This window comes from Canis lupus, chromosome 16, assembly GCF_003254725.2.
Source record: "Canis lupus dingo isolate Sandy chromosome 16, ASM325472v2, whole genome shotgun sequence".
In the NCBI taxonomy this organism is placed as follows: domain Eukaryota; kingdom Metazoa; phylum Chordata; class Mammalia; order Carnivora; family Canidae; genus Canis; species Canis lupus.
This window is the reverse complement of record NC_064258.1, coordinates 6785091-6809469: the sequence shown is the minus strand read 5'-3', so window position 1 is coordinate 6809469 and position 24379 is coordinate 6785091. Positions and strand designations below refer to the sequence as shown.

At 44.3% G+C, this 24379-nt stretch overlaps 1 pseudogene and 3 gene segments (V, D, J or C); all 4 read left to right on the top strand.

Annotated features, from left to right (window-relative positions):
* The window catches only part of LOC112650920 (T cell receptor beta constant 1-like), a 198284-nt gene that overhangs the window by 134553 nt on the left and 39352 nt on the right, over positions 1-24379 (top strand).
* Positions 2465-2938, top strand: LOC125752629 (histone H2B type 2-K1-like; annotated as a pseudogene).
* Positions 5735-6338, top strand: LOC112650917 (T cell receptor beta variable 28-like). The segment is given in 2 exon segments: positions 5735-5915; positions 6046-6338. Coding segments are annotated over 2 exon segments (342 nt in total).
* On the top strand, positions 14216-20067 carry LOC112650914 (T cell receptor beta variable 27-like). The segment is given in 2 exon segments: positions 14216-15238; positions 15354-20067. Coding segments are annotated over 2 exon segments (645 nt in total).

Here is a 24379-nt window from a genome sequence, read left to right as displayed (position 1 = left end):
TTAATATATTTCAGCCTTCATTCAGTTAAAAATATAACTATCCTTGAGATTTCTTCAGTAATCTATGTAATCCATGATTCATTTAAGAGTATGTTGTCAAATTTGCAAGTATTTGGGCATTTCCCAAATTTCTTTCTGTTGTTTATTTCTAAATAGTTTGATCAGAACTGTTTTCTCAATTCTTCTATATATGCTGAGATTGTTTTATGGCATAATATGTGGTCTATACTAGAAAATATTCTATATATTCTTAAAAACAATGCATATTTTGTGGTTTTGAGTAGATTATTCTAAAACCATCAGTTAGGTCAACTTGGTTGATACTGTTTTTCTTTTTTTTCCTTTTTTTTTTTTTAAGTCTCTTTACCCTCATTTGTTCTCTGTATAGTTGGTATGATCAATTTTTGAAGGTGAGGTATCGGAACCACCAAACAAAGTTTTGATATGCTCATTTATTCTGTCATTTCTGTTGGTTTTACTTCATGTGTTTTGGAACTGTATTGATATATGTCAGGAGATCCATGCACAGCGCTGCCCAGGCAAATGCTCTCTACACAAAAATGAACTGAATCTAGAGATTTGTGGGATACCACTAGGTTTACCAATTTATGAAAAATAGGAGGCTTGGGAAGAGAGGAGCAAGAGAGAGAGGAAGGACAAATCATAGCCCAAAAATTATCCAATCAATTAGGGAAACATTAATCAATAGAACCTACAAGCTTAATGACTCCCAGGTACAATAAACACAGAGATCCTTATCTAGATGGTATAGTCAAACCTTGGATAGCCAAAATACCAGAGAAAATGTTTAAATCAACAAGAAAATGAGAAAAATGACTCCTCATGTGCAGGATACTGGCAATATGGCTGACTCCTGACTTTTCAGAAGAAATAATGGAGGTCAGAAGATAGTGTGAGTTATAGCAACAAACAAAAGGCACCAAGAATTCTATACCCAACAAAGCTAGCCTTAGAGAATAAAGGTGAAATAAAGACATTCCCTGATAAGCAAAAAATAAGATTTCAGTTAGTAGACTTGCCTTAAAGAAAAATATTAAAGTCATCCAGCTGAAAGAATATGACATTGACAGTATCTCAAATCCACAGGAAGAAATAAAAAGCATTTGAAAGAGTAAATATAAAAGAATGATAGATAGATGATAAATAAATAGATAAACATAAAAGCAAAAGTAAATGAGGTAGAAAATTTTGAAACAATAGAACTAAGAAATAAATAAGCTAATTTCTTGGGAAAAATAGAAAATTGCTTGCCAACTAGAAGACAGAAAGAACAAATATACCAAATAAAAAAAGACAAAGGGAAATTATCACAACAGAGTACATTTTTTTAAAACAATATTTTGTACATTTCTTTATAAATGACTCCAAAGCCTAAATGGATCATATTTTAGGAAAATACAGCTTCACAAAACTGACTCTAATGCAGATAGAAAGTCTAAGCAGAACAATAGCTCATGGCTATAAGAGAAAGTCATGCACTGTCACCATCCCAGCAACAAAGCAGCAACGATGAAAATGAAAGATGGGAGGAGAGTTTATGGTGCATTTAGCAGTATGTGCATTCCCAGAATCACATTCCTTGAAATTATCTCCTCTATTGGAAGCAAACTGGTAGCCAAAGGAGCAGAAATATCTAGAACAAAAATACCTTCGGTTGGATGAAATACTTACTACAAACAGAAATGTTTATAGGAAGACAAGGTTCTTCAGAATTCTCTCCTAATTCTTATAATAAGAGACCAACCTGGTTACAAGGATGATTCGTGTGATAAAAAAGTGTTTGGAATCACGTAAAACTTGCTAAATGCTAAAAGAAACTTGTTCAGAAGTAAGTAATGGGACAACTAAAGGACAGAACCCAGAAATGGCCAACAATGGATGTTAGAAATCTACCAAGAATTGAGAATTTAGAAAAAAAAAAAAAAAAAGAACTTGAATCAGCTACCTGATAAAAACATGCTCAAGGTTTTCTTTTTTCTTTTTTCTTTTTTTTTACACTGTTTCAGTGTGTTTTTATTAGTTATCAATATCAGTAATCAGTTTAACAAGTTGTTTTTATTACTCATCAATATTATGAGTATTTCCTGCATACATAGATTTATACACCATTTCGGTGACTACACAGTGCCCTTCTACAGCAGCATCATAATTCAGTTAATAACTCTCTTCGTACTAAACATTTAGATTATTTTATATATTTTGGAAGGTAAACAATACTACACCAGTGGCACTGCCCTCCTTTCCATTCCAGAACCCTGTTCCTTCCTTCTCTTGCCACAGGGCCTTTTCATGTGCTATTTCTTCTGTCTAGAACACTCTTAGTCATCCATTCTCAATCCACTTCCATCTGATTAACTCTCCTTATCTAAATACCCCTCCTTAGGGAAGCCTTCCCTGGCTTTCAGACTTGGTCAACTCTCCCCTACACACACCCACTACTACTCCTTTGGCACATTTTCAACATTTCCACAATGACCTTTATGTATATGATTATTTAATTCATGTCCATCTCCCCCTTAGACTGTGCATGCCAAGAGGACAAGCAGGAGGATGGGCGCCGAGCATGGGCAGCAGCCGCAGTCCGAAGGCCGCAGAGGCCATGGTTCTGGTGATAAAGTCCAAAAAGCATAGCCGGTGCAAGGAAACCTACTCAATGTATATCTACAAGGTGCTAAAGCAGGTGCACCCTGACATCGGCATCTTTTCCAAGGCCATGAGCATCATGAACTCGTTTGTGAACGATGTGTTTGAACGGCTGGCTGGCGAGGCTGCCCGGCTGGCCCAGTACTCGGGCTGGACCACACTGACATCCTGAGAGGTCCAGACGGCGGTGCGTCTGTTGCTGCCTGGGGAGCTGGCCAAGCATGCCATATCTGAGGGCACCAAGGCCGTCACCACATACACCAGCTCCAAGTGACCCAGAGCCTTCCATCAATAAAGAGTGAGCTGCTCCCAAAACAAACAAACAACAACAACAACAAAAAACTATCTTGTTCATCTCAGCCTTCCTCATTCCTGAAATCACAGGCATTCAAAAATATTTGTGGCATAAATGAGTAAATGTATATGTCTGAAATATCTCTTAAGTCTCTATTTTTTTCTTTTCATTTATTTTGGGTTAATAGAATTTTGTTTTGTTTTGTTTTGCATTTTCTTTTTGTTTTTTGTTTATTTTTATTTTTTTATTGGAGTTCAGTTTGCCAACATATAGCATAACACCCAGCGCTCATCCCATCAAGTGCCCCCCTCAGTGCCCGTCACCCAGTTACCCCCACCCCCCACCCTCCTCCCCTTCCACCACCCCTTGTTTGTTTCCCAGAGTTAGGAGTCTCTCATGTTCTTTCTCCCTCTCTGATATTTCCCACTCATTTTCTCTCCCTTCCCCTTTATTCCCTTTCACTATGTTTTATATTCCCCAAATGAATGAGAACATATAATGTTTGTCCTTCTCTGATTGACTTATTATGCTGAGTGAAGTGCTCAAGGTTTTCAACAAGAAAAGACAGAGCTAGCCTAGGACCCCTGAGAGTAAAGGATATTTTGCATTTCAGGCAGATAGGGGATGGTATACCACATGTGGTTTTAGATTCAGAAGTTAGGGTAAATTGAAAAATAACTCCCGCAGGAATGAGGCTTTCATCAAACCCTTAAAAGAGAAAGGAAGAGAAATAGAGAATCTTTGAGAAATTCATTACTAATTGTTGAAAATACTACCAGTTTTGGGATTAGACTTATCTGGTCACTTTCTAGTTTTGCCACATTACCGAATCTCTCTAAAGATAGTTTCCTAGTCTCTAAAATGCAATCAGTAATATCTGGCTCCCAGAGGTTTTATTTGGTCCAGAAAATGTATGTGGATTGCCTAACAAAATCCCCAGCATAGAAATTTGACTCAAAAAAATTTTTTTTGACTCAATAGTCAATAATGACGTTAGTAGCAGTACTATTAGTTAACTATTTTGAGAGCTAAATCTTAATGAGTGGTTACTATATACGAGGCATTGTTATACCACTTAACACTTTAACTCATTCGCTCTTCACAACTCTGTCAGATACACACTTTTATTGGCACAAATCAGTGATAGTACAATCGAGGCATGAGGCAGCCCACTTACTTGCCTAAGATAATAGTTAAAAGAGGCAGAACCGGTGTTCAGATCCAAGAAGCTTCCCTCTAGAAGTTTCCAGATTAACTGCTAACCTAGTGGCAATAGTGGTTATTAAAGAATGTTGTGGATGAAAAACTAAGCTTGATTCAGAAAGAATGCAAAGGAATAGCATGTATAGACCCAAAAGAACAATTGTTTCTGAATTGCCCAGAAAAGTTGAGCTTAGCTGAGTAATGCTCTGTGAGGGGGAAGAAAGACTCCATCTCTGCGGGACTCAGGACTATGGGTGTGGGCAGACACAGTGACATCAGAGGCAAACCACCCACAGGCTGACGAGAGCTAGAAGAAGACATGCTCCTCCTACCCTGCCCTGAGGATCAGGCTCCTCTGGGCACTAAGCTTTTTGTTTCCTGGCAGCAGATAAGATCATGGCACATTAGGAATAATCATAAACTGGGATTTCTAGGCTCTAGCACCAGGCTTTTTTTTTTTTTTTCATGGCCAAAATTTTGGCCTTCCTGGTGGACACTGCTTACAACTTGTGTATCCTTCTCCCACTAGTCACTTGGATATTAGAGTGATCCAGAATCTAGATATAAAACAGAATGCAGTGGGGGTGGAATGTCTTTAGGACTTTGTTCATAACAGAATGTCCCGGTATGACCAAGTCCCAACGTTGGGGTGACAGCTGATCCACTGCTCACTTGTTGCTGGCAACATTGAAGATGATCCCCTGATGCACACAGTGTCTCCTAGAAGAAGAAGGAGGGTTTCTTCAGGCTCTAGAGACATCTTCATGCTTCTTTGCTAGCAGCTTATCTATAGAAATCTACAGCCACACCCTCAGGTGGCCTAGAATTTGAGGGGGAAAAATCTTCCTAGAAAGAATGTTAAATAGCAAAAAGCCACATCTACGACATTTGAACTTCAGTTCATCTGTGGCGACTCACATCTCACAATCTCCCAAGAATGCTCCCTCCCCCCAACCAAGCAAGTGGTGTTGAGAGCAGTTACTAGACCACTCATAGGGATCAGTAGCTACAAGGGGGTGCATACTGTATGTCTGCACCCAGTTCTGCCTGGAGGAAGCTCCAGTTAAGAGGAGATCGTACACCAGATCCAAATCACCTCAGAGCGAGTTCTAGGCACCCCCCAGATGTTCCTGTGTGTATACACTTAGTTGCCCCATTCCCCCCACCATACCACTCACTCCCTTATGAGGCAGCCCACAGAGAGAGAAGGGGCACAGGCATTATACAAAAACCGAGATTAATGAGCAGAAACTCATGGAAATGAATAACATAAGGCTGGCTGAAGATTAGAGGGCTTTTATGGTAAAATCTCAAGTTGGGTAGAAGAATGAAATGGGAAAGTTTCCAGAGAAGTGTTTGGAGGGAAGCCTCAAGGGTCCATGCAACAATCCTCAACGTACCATAAGAATCTAGCAAAAATTCAAAAGACACAAACCCACCACATTACTAAGGATATAGCATATAAAGGAGATTAGAGTTCACAGGGGTAAAAAGTGCTCATTCCTTAAAAGAACATCATAAACAATCATGTGACCGAGACAAATGAAACCAGCCACATTCTGTTCAGTCTAAGAGACTTTTGATTCTTTTCTGAAGCAGTGAGGAAGGAGGGTGTGGTCTCTGGCCAGGAAGCAAACGAAGAACGTTGGCCTCAGAGACTAAATTCATCACAGCGCTGGACAGCATTCTTCATCTGACGCTGCCATGAGCAACAGGTTGCTCTGCTGTGTTGTCATTTGTCTTGTCAAAGTAGGTGAGTCCCGGGCACCTGCCACTAGGTTTCCAGGGCTCCAACTAGAGGAGTTTCTTCAGGATGGTAGCATCAGACCCCTCTCCCGGGGCTGTGTCTTTATTTGGCCACTTTTTTTTTTTTTATGCCACAGGTCTCAAGGATGCTCTGGTCAATCAGTTCCCAAGACATAGGATCTTGGGGACAGGAAAGAAATTAACCCTACAGTGTTTGCAGGATATGAATCATGTTTCAATGTTCTGGTATCGCCAAGACCCAGGATTTGGGCTACAGCTGATCTACTACTCAACTGGTACTGACAACTTTGAAAAAGGAGATGCCCCTGAGGGGTATGATGTCTCTCGAAATGAGCTGAAATCTTTTCCCCTGACCCTGGTCTCTGCCAGCACCAACCAGACATCTGTGTACCTCTGTGCCAGCAGTTAGCCACAGCACTGCACAGCCACATCCTCTCTGCACAAGAAAGGAGCCAACCAAGGAGTGAAGGAACACTGCCCTCAAGATTCCTGACTCAAATTAGGAGTTTTCTCACAAAAATTGAACCGAAGCCCGGCCTTGACTGTAATATTCCTTACTTCTTTTTTCCCCTCCAAGACATCTTTCCTGTTGTAATCCAAGTCTTTACCCCTGGCTGATGATATTGTGCTAGACTAGAGAGCATTAACCTAAAGTATCCTATTTCCTATGGTAAACTTCAATTTTCAAATACAGATGCAGGGAAAATTTTGATAAAACTGAATTCTGAAAAAAAACTGAATTCTGATCAAGTAAAGAACAAAATCCTCAGATTAACAAAGATCCTTCAAAGATTCTACGATGGTGTCTCTCGATGACTGATGGAGTCATACAGGAAATTCACTAGGACAGAGGGGCTTCCTCAGATGTAGAATCCCGAGCCTGAGTAACAGAGGGTCAAGACAAGTTTTCAGACAACCCGTGGGCTCAGGATTACTGAGAAGGAGGGAAAAGTTAGTGGAGGGGAGGTGGGTAGGTAATAAGACAAAAGAAATGTGTTTTTTTCACAGGGATTATTAGGGAGCAGAACCTCACCTGGGTAGATGCAAGTGTAATTTTTAAAATCAAAACCTATGATTCTGAGTAGACAGAGATGCAACAGGGTCACTGTGTAGGTCCCCAAAGGAAAATGTTGGGTGATAACCAGCTGTATTTATGTTCTGTTGCTGCATAACAAATGGTGCAAATTAGGCAGGTTACAACAACACTGATTTATCATCCCACAGTGCTGCATGTCGGAAGACCAGGGTGGTGGGTCTCTATTTAAGGTCAGCTGAGACCACGGTGTCATCAGGCTGCAATTTCTTCTGGAGCCCACTCCTCTCCCCATTCATTCTTATTATCGGCCGAATTCAGTTACTTGTGGTGGTAGGAGTGAGTATGGCAATCACCTGTTTCCTTGCCTGTGGTCACTAGGGGTTGCCCACAGTTCCTTGCAGTCTCCCTTGTTCTCTCCACCTTCAGAGACAGAAATGCACATCAAATCCTGCTGATAGTCTGAAAGCTTTGTGGCCTCCCCTTCTGCTACCAGCTGGAGAAAACTGTGCCTTGGACACTCATGTGATTAGGTTCGGGTAGGGTCATGTGGATAATATCCCTTTTGCCAAACAATGTAACTCAATCACAGGAGCGAGGTTTTATTATATTTACTGGTACCTCCTACACTCAAAAGGGGAGGGGATTACTCACAGGCAAGGGGCACTGCAGGTTGTTCTTAGAATCTTGTCTACCACACCAAAGGAGAACAAATGCCAAGATTATCGGGACAAGAAATACAGAGAATTAGATGCAATCAAATACATTGAATTAGAATTCAAAACTACTTGAGAGAGATTTCTGAGTCCTGGACACAATAGATCAAGTTTTCCTCCTACTGTTTTATCAAGGACACAGTATAAAAGTAGAGTGGCCTGGAGTTTGATAAAGGGAGCAAAGGGAAATTATACAAAGGAAAGATAAAGAGGAAAGATCTAGCTCCTACTGGAAGGACACCAAAGCCTCAGGGTAAGAAACCAACTTGTTTTACTCCATGGGTTGAGGAAAAGGATGAGAAATGAGACCAGAACAGCTGCCAGGGAAAGGGATGGAATGAAGGTTGAGAGAATTTTTTAGAAGAGAATAAAATTGTTTGGCAAAGGGAATGCAATCTACAATGAGCTTTGTTCCTATGAATTTTGAGGTAACATAGACATAACTTTTCAGTTGATTGATTATTTGGGGAGCACAATCCTTTGAAATTCCAATGAGTCAGAAAACTAGCAACCTCAAGGCAAGACCTTGGGGAAAACAACAAATATCAGGATCCAATTAACAAGACAATATCTAGTGTGATTTTAATTTTTTTATCAGCCAATTTGTGAAAGTTTCCTGGAGAAATTGGGGATCATCTGAACACTCATCAGTGTCTTGGGGGGCAAGCTGTCTTTCTCATGAATTGACCTACCCCTTCCATGATTAGACAACAGAACTCTCTTTGGGGTAGCCTAAGTATTAATGAGTTAAGCAGGACTGAATTGCCACCTGCTGCCATAGTTGGAGAGACTGATAACTAGAAGAGGAAAGAAAAGTTAATTTCTTAGAGAGAAAAGGTACTTTCTGAGATGGCATCAGTCTCCTGTCTTTCTCTACAAGCTGGCTGCTGTCTGCCATCCCAAGATTGGGGCTGGGAGCACAAGAACCTTACTTCATAATAAATGAAACCGAGATCCATCCTCTTCACCCTGATTCCTAATTTGAACTTAAGTCCATTCAGGAGACCAACTGAACACCTCCCCCTGGAGTTTGGATATATGTCATCTTGGCCCTGCAAGCTATTCTCTGGTTTCCTGGTTTGGTGAATTGAAGTATGAGTCATTTACTTGCATGAGATTGAAGCTGTGCTACATTTCTCTTCCTCCTTTACCCCGGACACCCACTCTTTCTCCAAGAGCTTTGATTTCTAACTCCCACATAAGTTTTCTTTTCATCCATTCTCTCAGTGCAACACTGTCACGTTTATGCTCTTATCAGCTCCACAGGTAAGTTTAGTAGCCTCTTTATCCATGTCTCAGGCTCCAGCCTCCCCCAACTAATGAAGCATCAGCATCCCAGTACCAAGTGCAACTTTCCTAATTGCAAAACTCTGGCCATGTCACTCCCTTCCCCTTCGTCTTTCCGTGGCCCTCTGTGGTCTAACAGATATAAAATCTAAACTGATTATCATGCAAAGAAACATATGATGATTCCTTTAGTATTTGGAAAGGAAAGAAATTAAATCCCTTGCCAAAAAGACATCTTTGTATTAGAATGTCAAGTTCTCATGAGAGTCTGGGATAAAGAGCTCTTTATTTTCCTTCTTGAGTTACAGATCCCTTTCTCCATTAAGTCCATCACAGTCGGGCACTGGGAAGGACAGACCCAGTGAGCTGGACGTAGCTGGAATGGGCCAGTGCTTCAGACTCTTCAGGCCTTCTCAGAGGAGGAGGAAACCAAATGACCTGACCAGATCCAGCCTCCGACACACAAAGTAATTGCCCCTCTGTCTCCAAATGCTTACCAGCATTTAAAGCATGTGTATACTCTGCTCCCAAGCTTGATACAGGCCAGCAGAGCCCTGCGGATGGTGGTGAGTTTGGGAAGAGACATAAGTAAACTATCCAGGACAGAGGTGTCTGGTGGTGGACAAACTTCCTGCATATATAAGGTAAAATGACAACCCTACTAGAAAATCCCACCATACCTTCTAGCACTCACGTTCTCGCATGCTCTACTCTAGCAACGTTGAACTCTAGCACATAATATTTCCCTTGAATGGCCCATCTGACAAACACATTTTGTTCTTCAAAATATTACTTGAAATAGCACTATCTAAAATGTGCTCTGTTTTCCCAAGATCGTGGGCTCCTTCCTCTGTACTCCCACTACACCTTCCACAATTCTTCCTTTCTGCAGATGCCAAATTAAAGTGATTACAAAATCTTTATGGTAAGAAGATACGTGTTTCCAGCATTCCTTTCCCAGAATCTTCCTTCGTGCGTGGCACACAAGTTCAGTCAATCATCAATATGAAAAATCATCAGCGTCTTGGAGACAGGCACGTCATCTTTTTTGTTCATGTATTTCCATAGTCTAAAACAGCACCTGCCACATAATTGATATTCATTATATGTCCATTAAAGGAAACGATAGAATGGCTCAGCAATGTCTAAGAGGACTGGGCCCTGGGCTTGCCTCCTCTCCTCCCCCTAAAAATTATATTTCTTACATTTCAACAGTTCCCAGTCTTACCTTCCTTTTCTAGCTAAGGGTTCCTAATAAGCCAAGTAATGCCCCACCCCAAATATTCATTTGCTAATCCTCAGAATCTGTGAATATATTGCCTTACAACATGGTAAAAGAGAATCAAGTTTGTAGATACAGTTAAGTTTGCTAATCAGTTGACATTGAGACAGACGGGGAGATTGTTCTGGATTATCCGGGTGGGCCCAATTAAACACATGGGTCCTTACAGAGTGATGTGGGAAGAATGCCACCTGCTGTGGCTCTCTTCAAAGATGGAAGAAGGGGCCCCAGACAGACCGGAGGTGGCCTCCAGGACTTGGAAAAGGCAAAGAAACAGATTCTCCCCAGAGCCTCCAGAAGAGCACATGGCCCTGCCACACCTTGATTTGAACCCAATGAGACTCGTGTCAAACCTCTAACCTGCAGCAATAGGTGTACACAAAAATAAATTTGTGTTCTTTTAAGCCACTAGGTTTGCGATCCTGTGTTACAGCAACAATAGAAAACCAACATGGGGCCCTACTTCTGAGCCCCTGAAAGAAGGCTGCTGCTGAAGAAAGCCACTCTGGGAGAAGCTGAAGAGGCAAAGGGATATTAAGGACAGGAGTTTGAATCAGATGATGCTGTTTTTAAAGGCGGATGCTACCAGTTTCTGCTCTTGGCATGCTCCATTTCTGCAAATGCCTCCTCTGCACAGGCTTTGGATCAGAATGTTCCAGCAGGTGTTACTGCCAGCCTCTGAGGGCCTATTCTCTTGAGAAGAATTTTGCCTTTGGTGGGACCATCCGTGGCTGGCACAGTGCACTCCGTGGCCTCTGCTAAGTGGCACAGAACCAGCGAGGTGCGGTGGCTGAGGCCGGCAGGGAGGATGTCACTTTCCAAATGGCAGGAAAGTAGAATTTGTTGTCTTTGTGCATAGCCACAGAAGCCTATACATTTTGCAGCTTCCATCCCCCTGCAAGATGACCACACAAAGGCACTCAAGTATGCAGAAGGAAAAAGAGGGAGGGAGAGAGAGAGAAAGGAGAAGAATGGTCTCCCCTTGACCCTTGAACAGTCCAGCAGGAACCTGATACCTGAGTCCCTCTGCACCAGCAGTTTATCAATGCAGCCACATCCTCTGCACATAGATGGCGAACCCAAGAGGCACAGAGCCTCTGCTGCATGGCCTGACCCCCACCCACAAGATGGCCCGGATGCTCATCAGCACCCAGTTATTAGCCTTTCCTTCGCTTTTCCCCATCTGAATCGCTTTTTTTTTAATATTTTATTTATTTATTTATTTATAGAGACACAGAGAGAGAGAGAGAGAGGCAGAGACACAGGTAGAGGGAGAAGCAGGCTCCATGCAGGGAGCCTGACATGGGACTCGATCCCAGGTCTCCAGGATCACAAACCCAGCCGATGGTGGCACTAAACTGCTGGGCCACCGGGGCTGCCCCTGAATCGCTTTCTTACCACATCTCGCTATGAATTTATAGTCTCGGTGATTGCACGCTAGAACAAGTTAACACACACTCAATGGCTTGAAATAACACAAATTTATTATCTTACAGTTCTGGAGATCAGAAGTCCAATACCGGTCTCATTCAGCTAAAATCAATGTTTTGTCAGGGCTCTATGTTTCTTTCTGAAAGCTCTAGAAAAGAATCAAATGCCCTTGCCTTATGACCTGCTTCCTCTACCTTCATAACCAGCAATGTTCCATTTCCCAGACCCTGTTCCATACCCAGGTCCCCCTCCAAACACAGCTGGGAAAGGTTCCCTTCTTTCAAAGACCCATGTGATTAGACTGGGCTTCCCTAGATCAAGACCAGCTGATTAGTAACCTTAATTGTATGCAGCACCTTGGTTCCCTTTTTAATTGAATCCAAACATTCACAGTTTGTGGAGATTAAAATGTAAACGGCAGGGGCACCTGGGTGGCTCAGCAGTTGAGCGGCTGCCTTTGGCTCGGGGCATGATCTCGGGACTGGAGATTGAGTCCCACATCAGACTCCCTGCAGGGAGCCTGCTTCTCCCTCTACCTGTGTCTCTGCCTCTCTCTCTGTGTCTCTCATAAATAAATAAAATCTTTAAAATATAATGTGAACATCTTCAGGGCATCTGGGTGGCTCAGTGGGTTAAGTAACTAACTCTTGATTTTGGGTCAGGTCATGATCTCCGTGACCTGGGATTGAGCTCCCTGCTGAGTGGCGAGTCTGCTTCTCCTTCTTCTCTCTGTGATCTCTCTCATTCTTGCTCTCATAAATAAATAAATAATAAATAAATAAATAGATAGATAGATAGATAGATAGATGATAGATAGATGATAGATAATCTTTTAAAAAATAATGAAATGTGAACCTCTTTAAGACCATTTTTTTTCTGCCGATTTCAATAAGATTCCACTAGAGGGCACTAACGCATTCCTTATGAATGTTTCACTTCAGATCTTGATAAAGGGGAACATTTGATAAAATTGAACACCGTGTCACCAATTAAAAGAGAACTCACTATATAAAAGTCTCTCATGAGATCTTTCAAAGGTTAATCATATAACATGAAAATATAGAGGGCAGAGCAACTTCCTCACAACTCCAAGGGCCTGAGCATAAGTAAAACAGGATTTGAGGTGTAGTGAACATTCTAGAGTCTATAACTGGGCTCTGGATCAGCCATAGGAGACATTTTGCTGCGCACTTAAAGGGCACTTAATGTTCTCCTAAAGGGGTTTTTCAGAAATGGCTCCTTAGTGGAGTAGAGGCAGGCATAGATATTGTTGTCCAGAGACTGTTAGCCCAGAAGGACGGCTGGGAGACGCAACAGATTTGCTAAGCAGTGCCTCCGAGGAGGGAGGCCGAGAGCAGACACCGAAGAAGTCCTGGGAGAGACATGGACAGATGGACAGCACACAACGGAACACATTACATTAAAGTACAAAAAGTACAAAAGATGGAGGGAGATGTTTCAGGGCTCCTGGCCATCTCCAGGATTCCCAGACTTAGACGCCTGCCGCACATTGGGGAAAAGTTTCCAAAGTCTTGAAGGTGGTGGCCTGAAGAAGGAGAGATCAGAAGGAAGGTTCTAGGACAGAAGAGTGGGAAGGTACAGCAATTGGCTCACGATCTAAGGCTATTAGGGACTCAGGTCAACATCGCTTTTGATGTAGAGAAAGAAAGGAGAGACCAGAGCAGCCTCCCTGTCAATGGGGTGCAGAGGAGGGAAGCAGCCTGTTGAGGAGAGTGAATTTGCTGCTGGGTTGGGGGGAGTTTGGGAATATAAAATCAGGTGCCTCCTGACTCTTGGGTTAATCTAATATGGAGAATGCTTGGGATGAACTATAAATCTATGAGCTGTAATTATCCACTTCTATGGTGTTGGAAGTACCATAGAACCTGGGGAAATCCACTGGACCGGGGTGTAAATAGAGAGTTGGGTTTAGCTTTGTAGACGCAGGTCAACTGTGAAAGATTTCTAAAGACGAAATTCGGGATGCCAAGCTTTACTAAGTAATAAGGAAATTGTTGGCTTGAAGAGGGTTCTTGAGAATGAAAGCTGCTTGCTTTCCCACAGAGAACACCTGCCCCACAGCTAGAATATGGAAAACTCCCAGGACAACAGAAAAACACCAAGGGCTGACGTGAAACCAAGCCTGTTCCCTGCCATGCTTTTCCTGAAAGGAACCACACCGGTAGCAACGTAGGAAGAGAAAACACGCCTCCGCAGGGCAGAGTTGCTGTCCTGAGAGAAGATGCGCCTCACTGGCCGGGAATGGGGAAGGTCAGAGATGCGCCCCCAGCATGAAGGGGATTGCAAGCAGGAAAGCCATCTCTGAGGTGTGAGTGCTGCCCCCAAACTGGGATGAGGACCCACCTCTTGCCTGGAGATGACAATGATTTGGCAAAATAGAGAAGGACTCCGTGAAGCCCTGGCTGTGGTTGGAAGCAATTGGGGGCGGGGGGGGGGGGGGGGGGGGCGGGGAGGGCAGTCTCTGCTCTCTCCTCCTCCTCCATCCCCCACTCCCACCCCAGCCAAGAATATTCTGGCTCCAACAAAGCACAAAACAAACTTGAAGGTATCCAAGAGGGAAAACACTGTGCAATCCCCCACAAACGTCACCCCAACGCAGGAAGGACACAGTGACCCAGAAAAGGGAGCAGTATGTCGCAGCTGGACTGCCGAAGAGACGCCCTGATGCCCCCCAGCCACGGCCGGGATTCCCCCAGGACTCTCAGCACCCAGGGGCACAGCTGTGCTGCTGCGTGGAGCAGCAGGTGGAGACCAGAAAGCCAGAAAGAGGTTGCATGCCCGCAGCAGAAGAAGAAACCACGTTGGCTGGTAAAAATGTGAGGTGACGGAAGTTAGCAGCTGTCATCCCTGCCTGCTTCAGAGAAAAGAGGAGAAAGAAGAAAGATATAGCAAACCCCAACCTTGAGGAAAGCAGCCACCAGCTCCCGCAACTACGGGGCGTGTAGTCGGCTAACGAGGATAGAGCCCTGCGCCGAACAGTGTGAACTGGGTACAGACCCGTGAACTAATCCACGCTGGGGGCCTGTCCGAGGTTTTACAGACGAGCCTCTTGGAAAAGGTAGTGGCTAAAAAACCCATGCCCATGCCGGTGGAGAAGCAAGGGTAGGAACATGCTTGGACTTGCCTCTGCAGGGTGGACGTGAGGCATCTAAAATACCAAAGTGCAACTGTGACGACAGTGGAAGTTTCATGCTCTCGCAGTTCTAAGTGATAAATGTGCTCTATCAGTTTTCATCATAAAGATTCAGAATATGCAGATACCCTCCAAGTTTGACAAGAGTGTCCTGCTAGCCTCAAAGGAGAGCAAGGCTAATAAATGTTGGTGACCATAAGCCTCGCCAGCCCACAGCGGCCACCACCAGTCGCTTGTGTTTCCCTTCAGCCCCGCGAGAAAGGGAAGTGGCTTCGCTCCCGAAAATGGGGGCCAAGTAGCTGCAAAGAGGGAGATGCCACAGAAGCCGACTGGAGCCCCCGGGGCTGGAGGACACCCACGGCTTTCGGGCTGCTGGGCTGGGTGGTGCTGTGTCTCCTGGGAGCAGGTGAGTTTCAGGACACCTGGGCAAGGTGGCTGCACCTTGCAGGTCTCATCTTGAGACATTCTCTAGAGGCCGTGCCCTTCTCGGCTGACTCTAGCTCTGTTTCCTTCCCTCGCAGGCCCCGTGGAAGCCGGAGTGACCCAGACCCTGAGATACCTCATCACAGGGACCAGGAGGCAGTTGACACTGCTTTGTTCTCAGGATATGAACCGCGACGCTATGTACTGGTACGGACAAGACCCAGGGCTGGGTCTAAAGCTGATCTACTCTTCAAGGAACGTTCAGTTTACTGAAAAGGGAGATGTCCCTGATGGGTACTGGGTCTCTCGGAAAGAGAAGAGAAATTCCCCCCTGGCCCCGACCCTGGAGTCAGCAGGCACCAACCACACCTCGCTGCACCTCTGCGCCAGCGGTTTATCCACAGCGCTGCTCAGCCAGATGCTCGCTGCACAGAAAGGGCACCTGGAGAACAAGGAGGCGCCTTCCTGGGGAGCCCCACCCCAACCACGAGGAGAACTCCCTCCACCATCTGCCCCATAGTTGTCCTTCCCGGGCTCCCCAGCTCCGCAGACGCTGTCAGGGCAGCTCCCCTGCAGGGTGCTGCTCTCCTGGGGCCTCTCACCACTAAGGTGCTTGTCCAAGTCGAGGTAGGACACGCTGGCCGCGGTAGGTCTACTGCCAGGGGCAAGGGACTCTCTTCCTAGAACAGGATAGAACAGGATTGCACACTGTGATCCTGTCTCCCTACTACTACTACTATCACCCCCAGTACTCCTTACTGGGCTTCACTGTTGCCCAAACCAAACGCCGCATTTTCAGTCCAGTCACTCAACAAAACCTTGTCCCATATTCCACGTCCTATTCCCGGTTGCTTGCCCCGGGGGGAAGAGCACGCTCTGAGTTATTCACAAAATCTGACGTCCCTCTTTCTTCCACATCTCAGCAAATGGTCCCGCCCTCTGGCCAAATGTCCAAGCCAGGAACGGAGGGGTCATCCCCACCATCTCTCAGAGACACCTAGTCCCGCATCTCCTACCCTGCGTACGTGCAGATGTTACATCCCTTGCAATTTTTACTAATGTTTCTAACTTCAGTGACAACGCTGTGGCCCAGCCAACGTCTCTCACCTGGATTCCTTAACCGCCTTCCACGTAGTCGCCCCCACTGCCAGTATAAAGTATAAGCTCAAGACTTTACAAGCTCCTCCTTGACGAGGTCTTTGTGTACCTACCTGCCTTCTTGACGTGAATGTCCTCTTTCCCTCAGTGACCACAACTACCACGTATGCCCTCTGCTGACTCACTGCTGGGTGTTCACCACCAAGGTTCACTCTCCCTAGAGCGCCCTTCCTCTCCCTACCTACCCGGTCACCTGACCGATCGCTCCTCTGGATGCTAATTCGGAAGTCACATCCTCCTCCAGAAAGATTTCCTTGAATCCCTGGCTGGGTCATTTCCTCTGCTCTGTGCTCTTATGACAGCCTGAACTTCTATCCTGATGGCAGTCAACACACTCAACTGTTTATTGTTTAACATTTACAGTCATAAATATCCAGGTTAAAGAGAATAAGGATCATGCCTCTATTGCTTATCTCCGTACTTACCAGAGTCCCTGAAGGCAGTAGTAGTGTTAAATGAATGAGTGAATCAGTCTTGTCTCAAGATCCTCTTTCCAACACCCCTCTGACTAGTCCAGTATCTAGGTGCCCCGCGAAGTCCTCTCCTACACATAGTCTGGGGAGATTCCAGGGTTTTTCATATGTGTATCCAAGCAAGTCAGATCGTGTGCTCTAACAGAGATCTATTCTTCTACTCCAGCCCCTGAGCTCTATGTCCCCCTGATGACGAAGTTGCCTCCCTGGGTACCACTGTTCCCATGGGATCTTTTTCTTTTTCGGGTGGGCCCTAAAATACCTGCCAGCCACTGCTGATGCTTCAGCTCTGTACCATTTCATTTGCCATGCAGCACAATACAGCAGACTTCATCATTGCTGCCCACAGGCTCCAACATCCCTCCCAGGTAGAGCCTCCTGCAGAGTGGCACCTCTATTAATGAAGCACAAGAAGAAAAATTTGCTCAAGCTTTTCCTTTTCTTTCTTTGGGTTGGAAGGGCAAAACTACAGCTCCTCATCTTGATCCCAAATATCTTATCCAGACTTTGGCATGAAGGCTCACTCAATTACATGCATTCCTCACTAACCACCAAAATAGTCGTTATATCCTGGGATAAGGAAATGCAGAGAACCTCATCCAGGATGCAAAATCCAGCAGGAAACCCAGCTGAACTCCAAATCCACTCATCCCTCCAAGAACTGGCTGTATTACTAGGTCTTCCACCCCGTAGGCCCCTTGCCCTAATCTTAGGATGAGCTCCCTCTAGGAGGCACCTTATGTTGTTACACACAGGGGCTTCCAGTGGACGTATCTCTCCTTTTTGAAAGATTGGCTCAGATATTTCTGAACTACAAAAATTGTTGCTTCTCACGTCTAAGTTGAGTTTCCATTACTACTTTTATCACATCCTCAATATAAATAGAATTATACTAATTAAATCGGAGATGGAAGTGGAAATTATAAACTCAAAGATTGTTCCCCCTGGAATGGGGATCTACCATCTAATGACTTAGTCTTATTTCCTGGAAGTCATCTTGGGTGACCCTGTATCCCATGGGAGCCCATGGGACCGTGATGTAGACAGACGCCTTCCTACTTCTGTAGGATCCCACACACCTAGAGCCCTCTGTCAAGGACCTAGAGATGATAGCTACAATGCCCTGATTCTTAACATGGACCTGCTTTAGGCACCAGGTTACCCTGCTCGTTACTCTTATTTCCCAGGACCAGCAGGGCTCAGGTTCACAGAGTTCTGAAGAGGCATGTATCCTCAGCTACTTTATGGGATCTACTCTTGATTACTCACACCTCAACCAAACTCACTCATGCTAAAGAAATACCTACAAGATTTAGTGAATTTTCAGATTTGGACACTAGTCACAGTTTTTTTTTAAGTATTAATTTTTGGTTCACCCATTGTCAATGTCCTTGGTACCCTACTCTTTCTATATATACTCTTCCCTTACAAGTGGGCTCACGAGGTATTGTTTCACTAACACCAGAGCTAATGCAGACACCCCACCATGAACTCACCTGCTGTGACATCCTCCTTGGGATAGGTAGTTCATGGGCACAGGTCTATGTTCTTGAACTTGGTTTCTCGACCTCTGCATTAAGGCTTTGTCTGGTGGTTTATACACTGGCATCCCTCTGAAGCTCTTTCCCTTGACTTACCATCTCACTTTATCCACCAGTGTCCATGGATGCTAGTGTCGCTGAAATCTCAGTGTCGGCAAAAAGGGTGACTGTGTTGTGGCCAAAACATGTACCATGACCAGTATGTGCTGATTCAGACAAGAGCCAAGAATGAGGCTACAGTTACTGTTTTACTCAATGCCAAGAACCCCGACAGATGAGAAGTCCCTAAGAGATATGGTGTGTTTTTAAATAAGCCTAAGCATTCCTCCCAGCCTTCAGACGTCCAGCCTTTTTCAGACACTTCTGCCAGCAGTGAACCCACAGCGCTGCACGGCCACTTCCTCTCTGCACTGAAAGGGTTGTCACAGGGGGGAAGGTGGCACCCACAGGAGACAGTGGTAGGGACAGCACCTATGAATGAGATGCCAGAGTCCTCACTTCCCTTCGGGACTTGCATGGGGCTTGCGCAGCCCAGGCCACCTAAGAGAACTCACCTGGTACCAGTTCAGCTTCCCTGGCACCACCTGCAAGAGGGAGCGTCGTTCCACCCAGATGCACTGATCTTCGGGGACTGTCTCCAGGGCCATGGGCCACCAGCCCTGGGCAGTGCCCTGTTCCCCAACACCCACGTTCCATCTAACACTTGCACTCCACCTCTAGACAAATTGCCTTCCTAATTTCAGGTGTTGGCTTCTGGATTTCATTACTCTGGGGCTCAACTTCTTATTCAGCATTATTTTCATGTCGGCTGTCACTGGCTCTGATCATGCTGTCATTTGCTCTGCCAAGCCCACCCAGCAAACTCATTCTTACTCTCCCGATCTCATGATTGCTTCGCATGTTCCCCAGAATGTCTCTGGTCATTTCCCGAACACACACCCTTTCTATACATCTCAGTTCAGGTCTGCAACAGCTTCACTGTGTCGTTGTTATTGTTTGCTATAAATCTCCCTTTGGGGCCATCTGTTCTTTGATTTAGGGTAATGTGTCCTCCCATGTTTGCATCACCAAACCATCATTATGCCTGGTCCACTGGCTCTGGAATGGAATGAATGCTCTGCGAGGCACGGAGCATGTGTCCATGGTCTGTGACTGTGTTCCCGGTGCCCAGCACATAGCAAGTGTTCAAGAAATATCAATGCAAGGATTCTAAGATGCCTTCAAGAATTTTAATCAGGATTTGTCTTCCTTATCTCTCTTTCCTAGCTATGAGCCTTTTAATAAGCAGCTTAAATAACAAAGCTTATGAATAAATTCTCTAAGAGACAAGCTCTTCACTTGGATAATGCTATTATTGAACACAGAGGCTACCAATTTCTGCTCTAGACATGCCCCATTTCTGTTACACGCTCACCATCACAGCTGCAGGGACAAACTTTTCAAGACACAGACTAAAATCAGCTCCAGGCCCAGAGAGGAGCTGTGGTGACTGGGGATGAGGGAGGTGAGTTCTCCTGGGGAGAGGCCCCTCATGTGAACTGCCCACGTCACAGAGCTCAGAGCGGGCAAGCGGGCCCGCTGCCACCAGACTGCTCTTCGGAGGACAAGAAGAAGACTCTGACCAAGGGATCCTGTAGAAGTAAGCTTCAAAAAAATAAAATAATAAAATAAAATAAATAAAATAAAATAAAATAAAATAAAATAAAATAAAATAAAATAAAATAAATAAAAAGAAGTAAGCTTCACCCGAGTATCTGTTAGTTTGGAATTCCTCTTCATCATAACAAATAGCAGAAAGGGCCATAATCCTCTGCCTCCTACCCATGGCGTATCATGCCTACCTGGCTGCCAGAACAAATAATATTTTAGCATCCCCTCCTGTATGCAACGATATTATTTTCATTAATAGTCATGTACATAATTACAAATCTCCATGTGCACCAAAATCACCCACTGAGGGTTTGTTTTGGGCTTTTTTTTTTTTTTTTGCTGTTTTTTTTTTTAAAGATTTATTTATTTATTTATGATAGACATAGAGAGAGAGAGAGAGAGAGAGAGAGAGAGAGAGGCAGAGACACAGGCAGAGGGAGAAGCAGGCTCCATGCAGGAAGCCCGATGTGGGACTCGATCCTGGGTCTCCAGGATCGCGCCCTGGGCCAAAGGCAGGCACTAAACCGCTGAGCCACCCAGGGATCTCCTTTTTTGCTGTTTTTAAAAATTGTGTGTGTGCACGTGTGTGACAAGGACGCTTCGCATGAGGTCTCTTTTAACAAGTGTTTAAATGTACACTCCAGCTTCCTTAACTTTAGACACAATGTTGTTCAGATGTCATCATCTTGCAAGACTGGAACTTGGTATCTCGTGAACAGCTACTCCCGTTTCCCCTTCCCCAGCCCCTGGCAACTGCCATTCTCTCTGCTTCCAGGTATTTGTCCCTGTGCTAAGTGAACTAAGGCAGTCCCAGAAGGGCAGATATTACACAGAAGGAAGGAGTCTTTCATCACCAAAATTGTTTAGGATTTCTGGCACATGGTGATAACACAAACAGAATAACTTTTAATCGGATTTTATTATTATATTTTTATATCAGTATCTATTACTTTTTTCATATTTGGCAATTGTCCAAATAGTGTCCTTTGTAACAAAAAAGGAAAACAGATTCTGGTCTATAATCCAATCCAGAATTACATTTTACATTTAGTTGTTATTTCTCTTTACTCTGGAATGCCCCTCCGTCTGTCCTTTGTAATTCAATACTTTTGAAGAGTATAAACCAGTTGCTTTGTAGAGCCTGGTACTTAATGTAATACTATGGTAAAGCATGTTGAAGGTGAAGCATTAGATGAAAATAATTCGTACTTTCCATGTTCCTCTTGATATAACATTTTCAAGCATTTTATTCAGAAAATTGTCAATCATGAAAGCAGAGAGAGTAATACAATGAGCCCTATCGCCCAGATTCAATAATTAACACCTGCCACACTTTTATCTTCCATTCCTCCAGCATTTTTGGTTGATATCTTTTGAAGCAATTTCCCAGACATCATAATATTTTATTCCAGATTTTAGTAAGCTCTAAAAAATAATATTTTTATACAGTCATATTGCCAACCTAACAAAATTATTTGCAATTCCTTCATATTATGCATAGCCAAAATCATATTTAAACTTCTCCTATTACCTGGAAAATGCCCTTTTAAATCTTTGCTTTTGCATTTGATTGTGATGTCTCATCTTCTCACCTCCCTCCTGCACCCCTCCCCTTCTTCTTTCTCTTCCTCTTCCTTCTCCTCCTCCTCTTCCTTCTCCTCCTCCTCCTCCTCCTCCTCCTCTTCTTCTTCTTCTTCTTCTTTCTTCTTCTTCTTCTTTGCAGACATTGCACCTCTAGTGACTGCACCCCATCATTGGTACCCTACTGTCTCCACTACATCTCCAGGGGGAGCCTGCACATGTGGGCACCATCATGTCTCCATTATGTCTCCATTGTGTCTCCACCACCAACACAATGGACAGAAAAGGCAAGTGTTTTATAAAAGGAATGAGATTATTGCTTATGGGAAGACTCACACCTCGATGTACCTATATCTATGAAGGCAAATCAGTAACAATTAGAACAGAAATATCTACAACTAAATACTTTCAGCACACTAAATGTGTACTTTAGGACAGACAGATAAGAAATGTGGACTGAGGAATTGGTAAATTTTTGCAATATGAGATGCCACCTGAATACGAGGATGTGCTCTGGATGGCACTTAGTATAAGGGCTACTAAGGCATCTGATAAAAATCCCCTAAATGCTAAAGCTAATCATTTCAAAAGCAGAGAATAGCAAAACATGAAGATAGAATTTGAGCCAGAACCCAGAGTTAGGCATATTTCTTCTGGTCACTTCTGGTTATGAACTTCACCAGGAATTCAGAGAAAATAAATTGATGGCTAAGTCAGAATTATGTTGGGCTTTGTAGCTTTTCCTTCCTAGTGAGTGAGCAGGATCTGATGCTGTCTGAGTGAGGTCCCTATTACACAAGTACCATGAAGCTTAGAGACAGTAGGAAAGCTGTAGGATGCTTGGTAACGAGCCACAATTTAATATCCATGGTGGCCTAAAAGGGCATAGCAAGTGTGCTTTCAGTTTTGTTGCTTTGAATTCATTGAAAAACAATTCCTGCAGAAACATTTTGGAAGGCAAATCTAAAAAGACAAAGATTTGGGGCGCTTGGCTTCCTCAGTCAGTCGAGTGTCTGACTCTTGGTTTCAGCTCAGGTCATGATCTCAGGGTCAAGGGATTGAGCTCTGCATGGGGCTCTGTGCTCAGTGGGGAGTCTGCTTGGGGATTCTCTCTCCCTCTCCCTCTGTCCCTCCCCCTCACTCATCTGCATGCTCTCTCTCTCAAATAAATCTTTTAAAAAATGTAAGAAAAATAAAAAGATGGATGAAGATTTACCCCAAAACGGTAACATAAGGATGAGTACAAGAAATCATATCAGTGGAGAATTTTAACACACTGTCTGACACAAAATTAGTATTCAGTAAATGACAGTAGTAGTAGTAAGACTTCATGGGTTTAAAGGTTGGATTTATCGAGGTCTGCGATGATATAACCAGTTCATACGTACCAATCTGTTGCGTTCTTACAGTGGTTGGTACTTTTATTAATAGTTGATACTTTTATTAGTCCAATTTTCCATATAAGAGCACTGAGACCCAGAATTTGCCTCTGGTCATGGCCAATTAACAACAGAATTGAATTTCAAACCCAGACAGTGTAGCTCCAAAGCCTGCCTTGTAACCAACACATTACTTGTGGTAATTCTTGTTCTTTAATAAGATTGTATGAAAAACTAAAATTGCTGTGAAGGAAAAATATATGGAGAGGGAGGGAAGGAGGGAGGGAGGGAGGGAGGGAGGGAGGGAGGGAGGGAGAGAAATACAGACAGAGGACAGTAATGCTTTCCTAATCGGAATTGATCAGGAAAAGAAAATCCTTGCTGGTGGAGATTCACTTCCTGAGACTCACTAGAAGGACTTTAGGGGACCCGCATTTCAGGCCATGTGGTTAAGACTTACTACCCAGACCTCGCTAGGATACACAGGCAGATTGGAAGGGAAAGAAACCAGCCAGAGTTTGGATGAATCCATGGAGACTTCCTTATGTTCTTGCCCTCCCCGGAGGATGCACTCCTTCCCCAGCAAGGAAGATGCAGGCTCAGCATCCTAGACACTTTTGGAAGCTAGTGTTATGGGCTGAAGTATGTCCCCTCAAAATTCATATATTGAAGTCCTAACACCCAGTACTTCAGAATGTGACTGTATTTGTAGATAAGTTCTTTAAAGGGGTAGCTAATGTTAAATGAGGTCGTGGAGGTGGCCCTTTCCCAATATGACCAGTGTCCTTATAAGGAGAGGTAATTAGGACACAGACACAGAGAGAGGCAACACTGTGTGAAGGCAGAGGGACGAGGCCAGCTGCGAGCCGAGAAGCAAGGTCGCTGGGAAACCAATCCTGCCAACACCTTGATCTTGGACTTCTAGCCTCCAGAACAGTGAGAAAAGCAGTTTCCATTGGATTAGTCACCCGGTTCGTAGTACATCGGGGCAGCCCTGGAACAGTAACACAGCTGATCACACAGGCACTCTCTGCCTAACACACACCCAAATTGCAGACTTGAAGAGACAAAGTGGGTGTTTGGCATACACTACAATGTTTGTGCAAGCAGTCCAGGCAAAATGAACAACACTTACCAGTTACTCAATGGTAGGAACACTCCTGAAATCCAAGTTCCCAGACGCCAGCCTGGGGCCTACATTGCAAGAGCCGGTCCTTCTAAGGGGACCTATTGTGTTAGCTGTTTTCTGCACACACACATACACACACAGACACAAAGGCACGCGCACACACGCACACACATGCACACATGCACCCACACTGCCACGTGAGACAGAGATGGC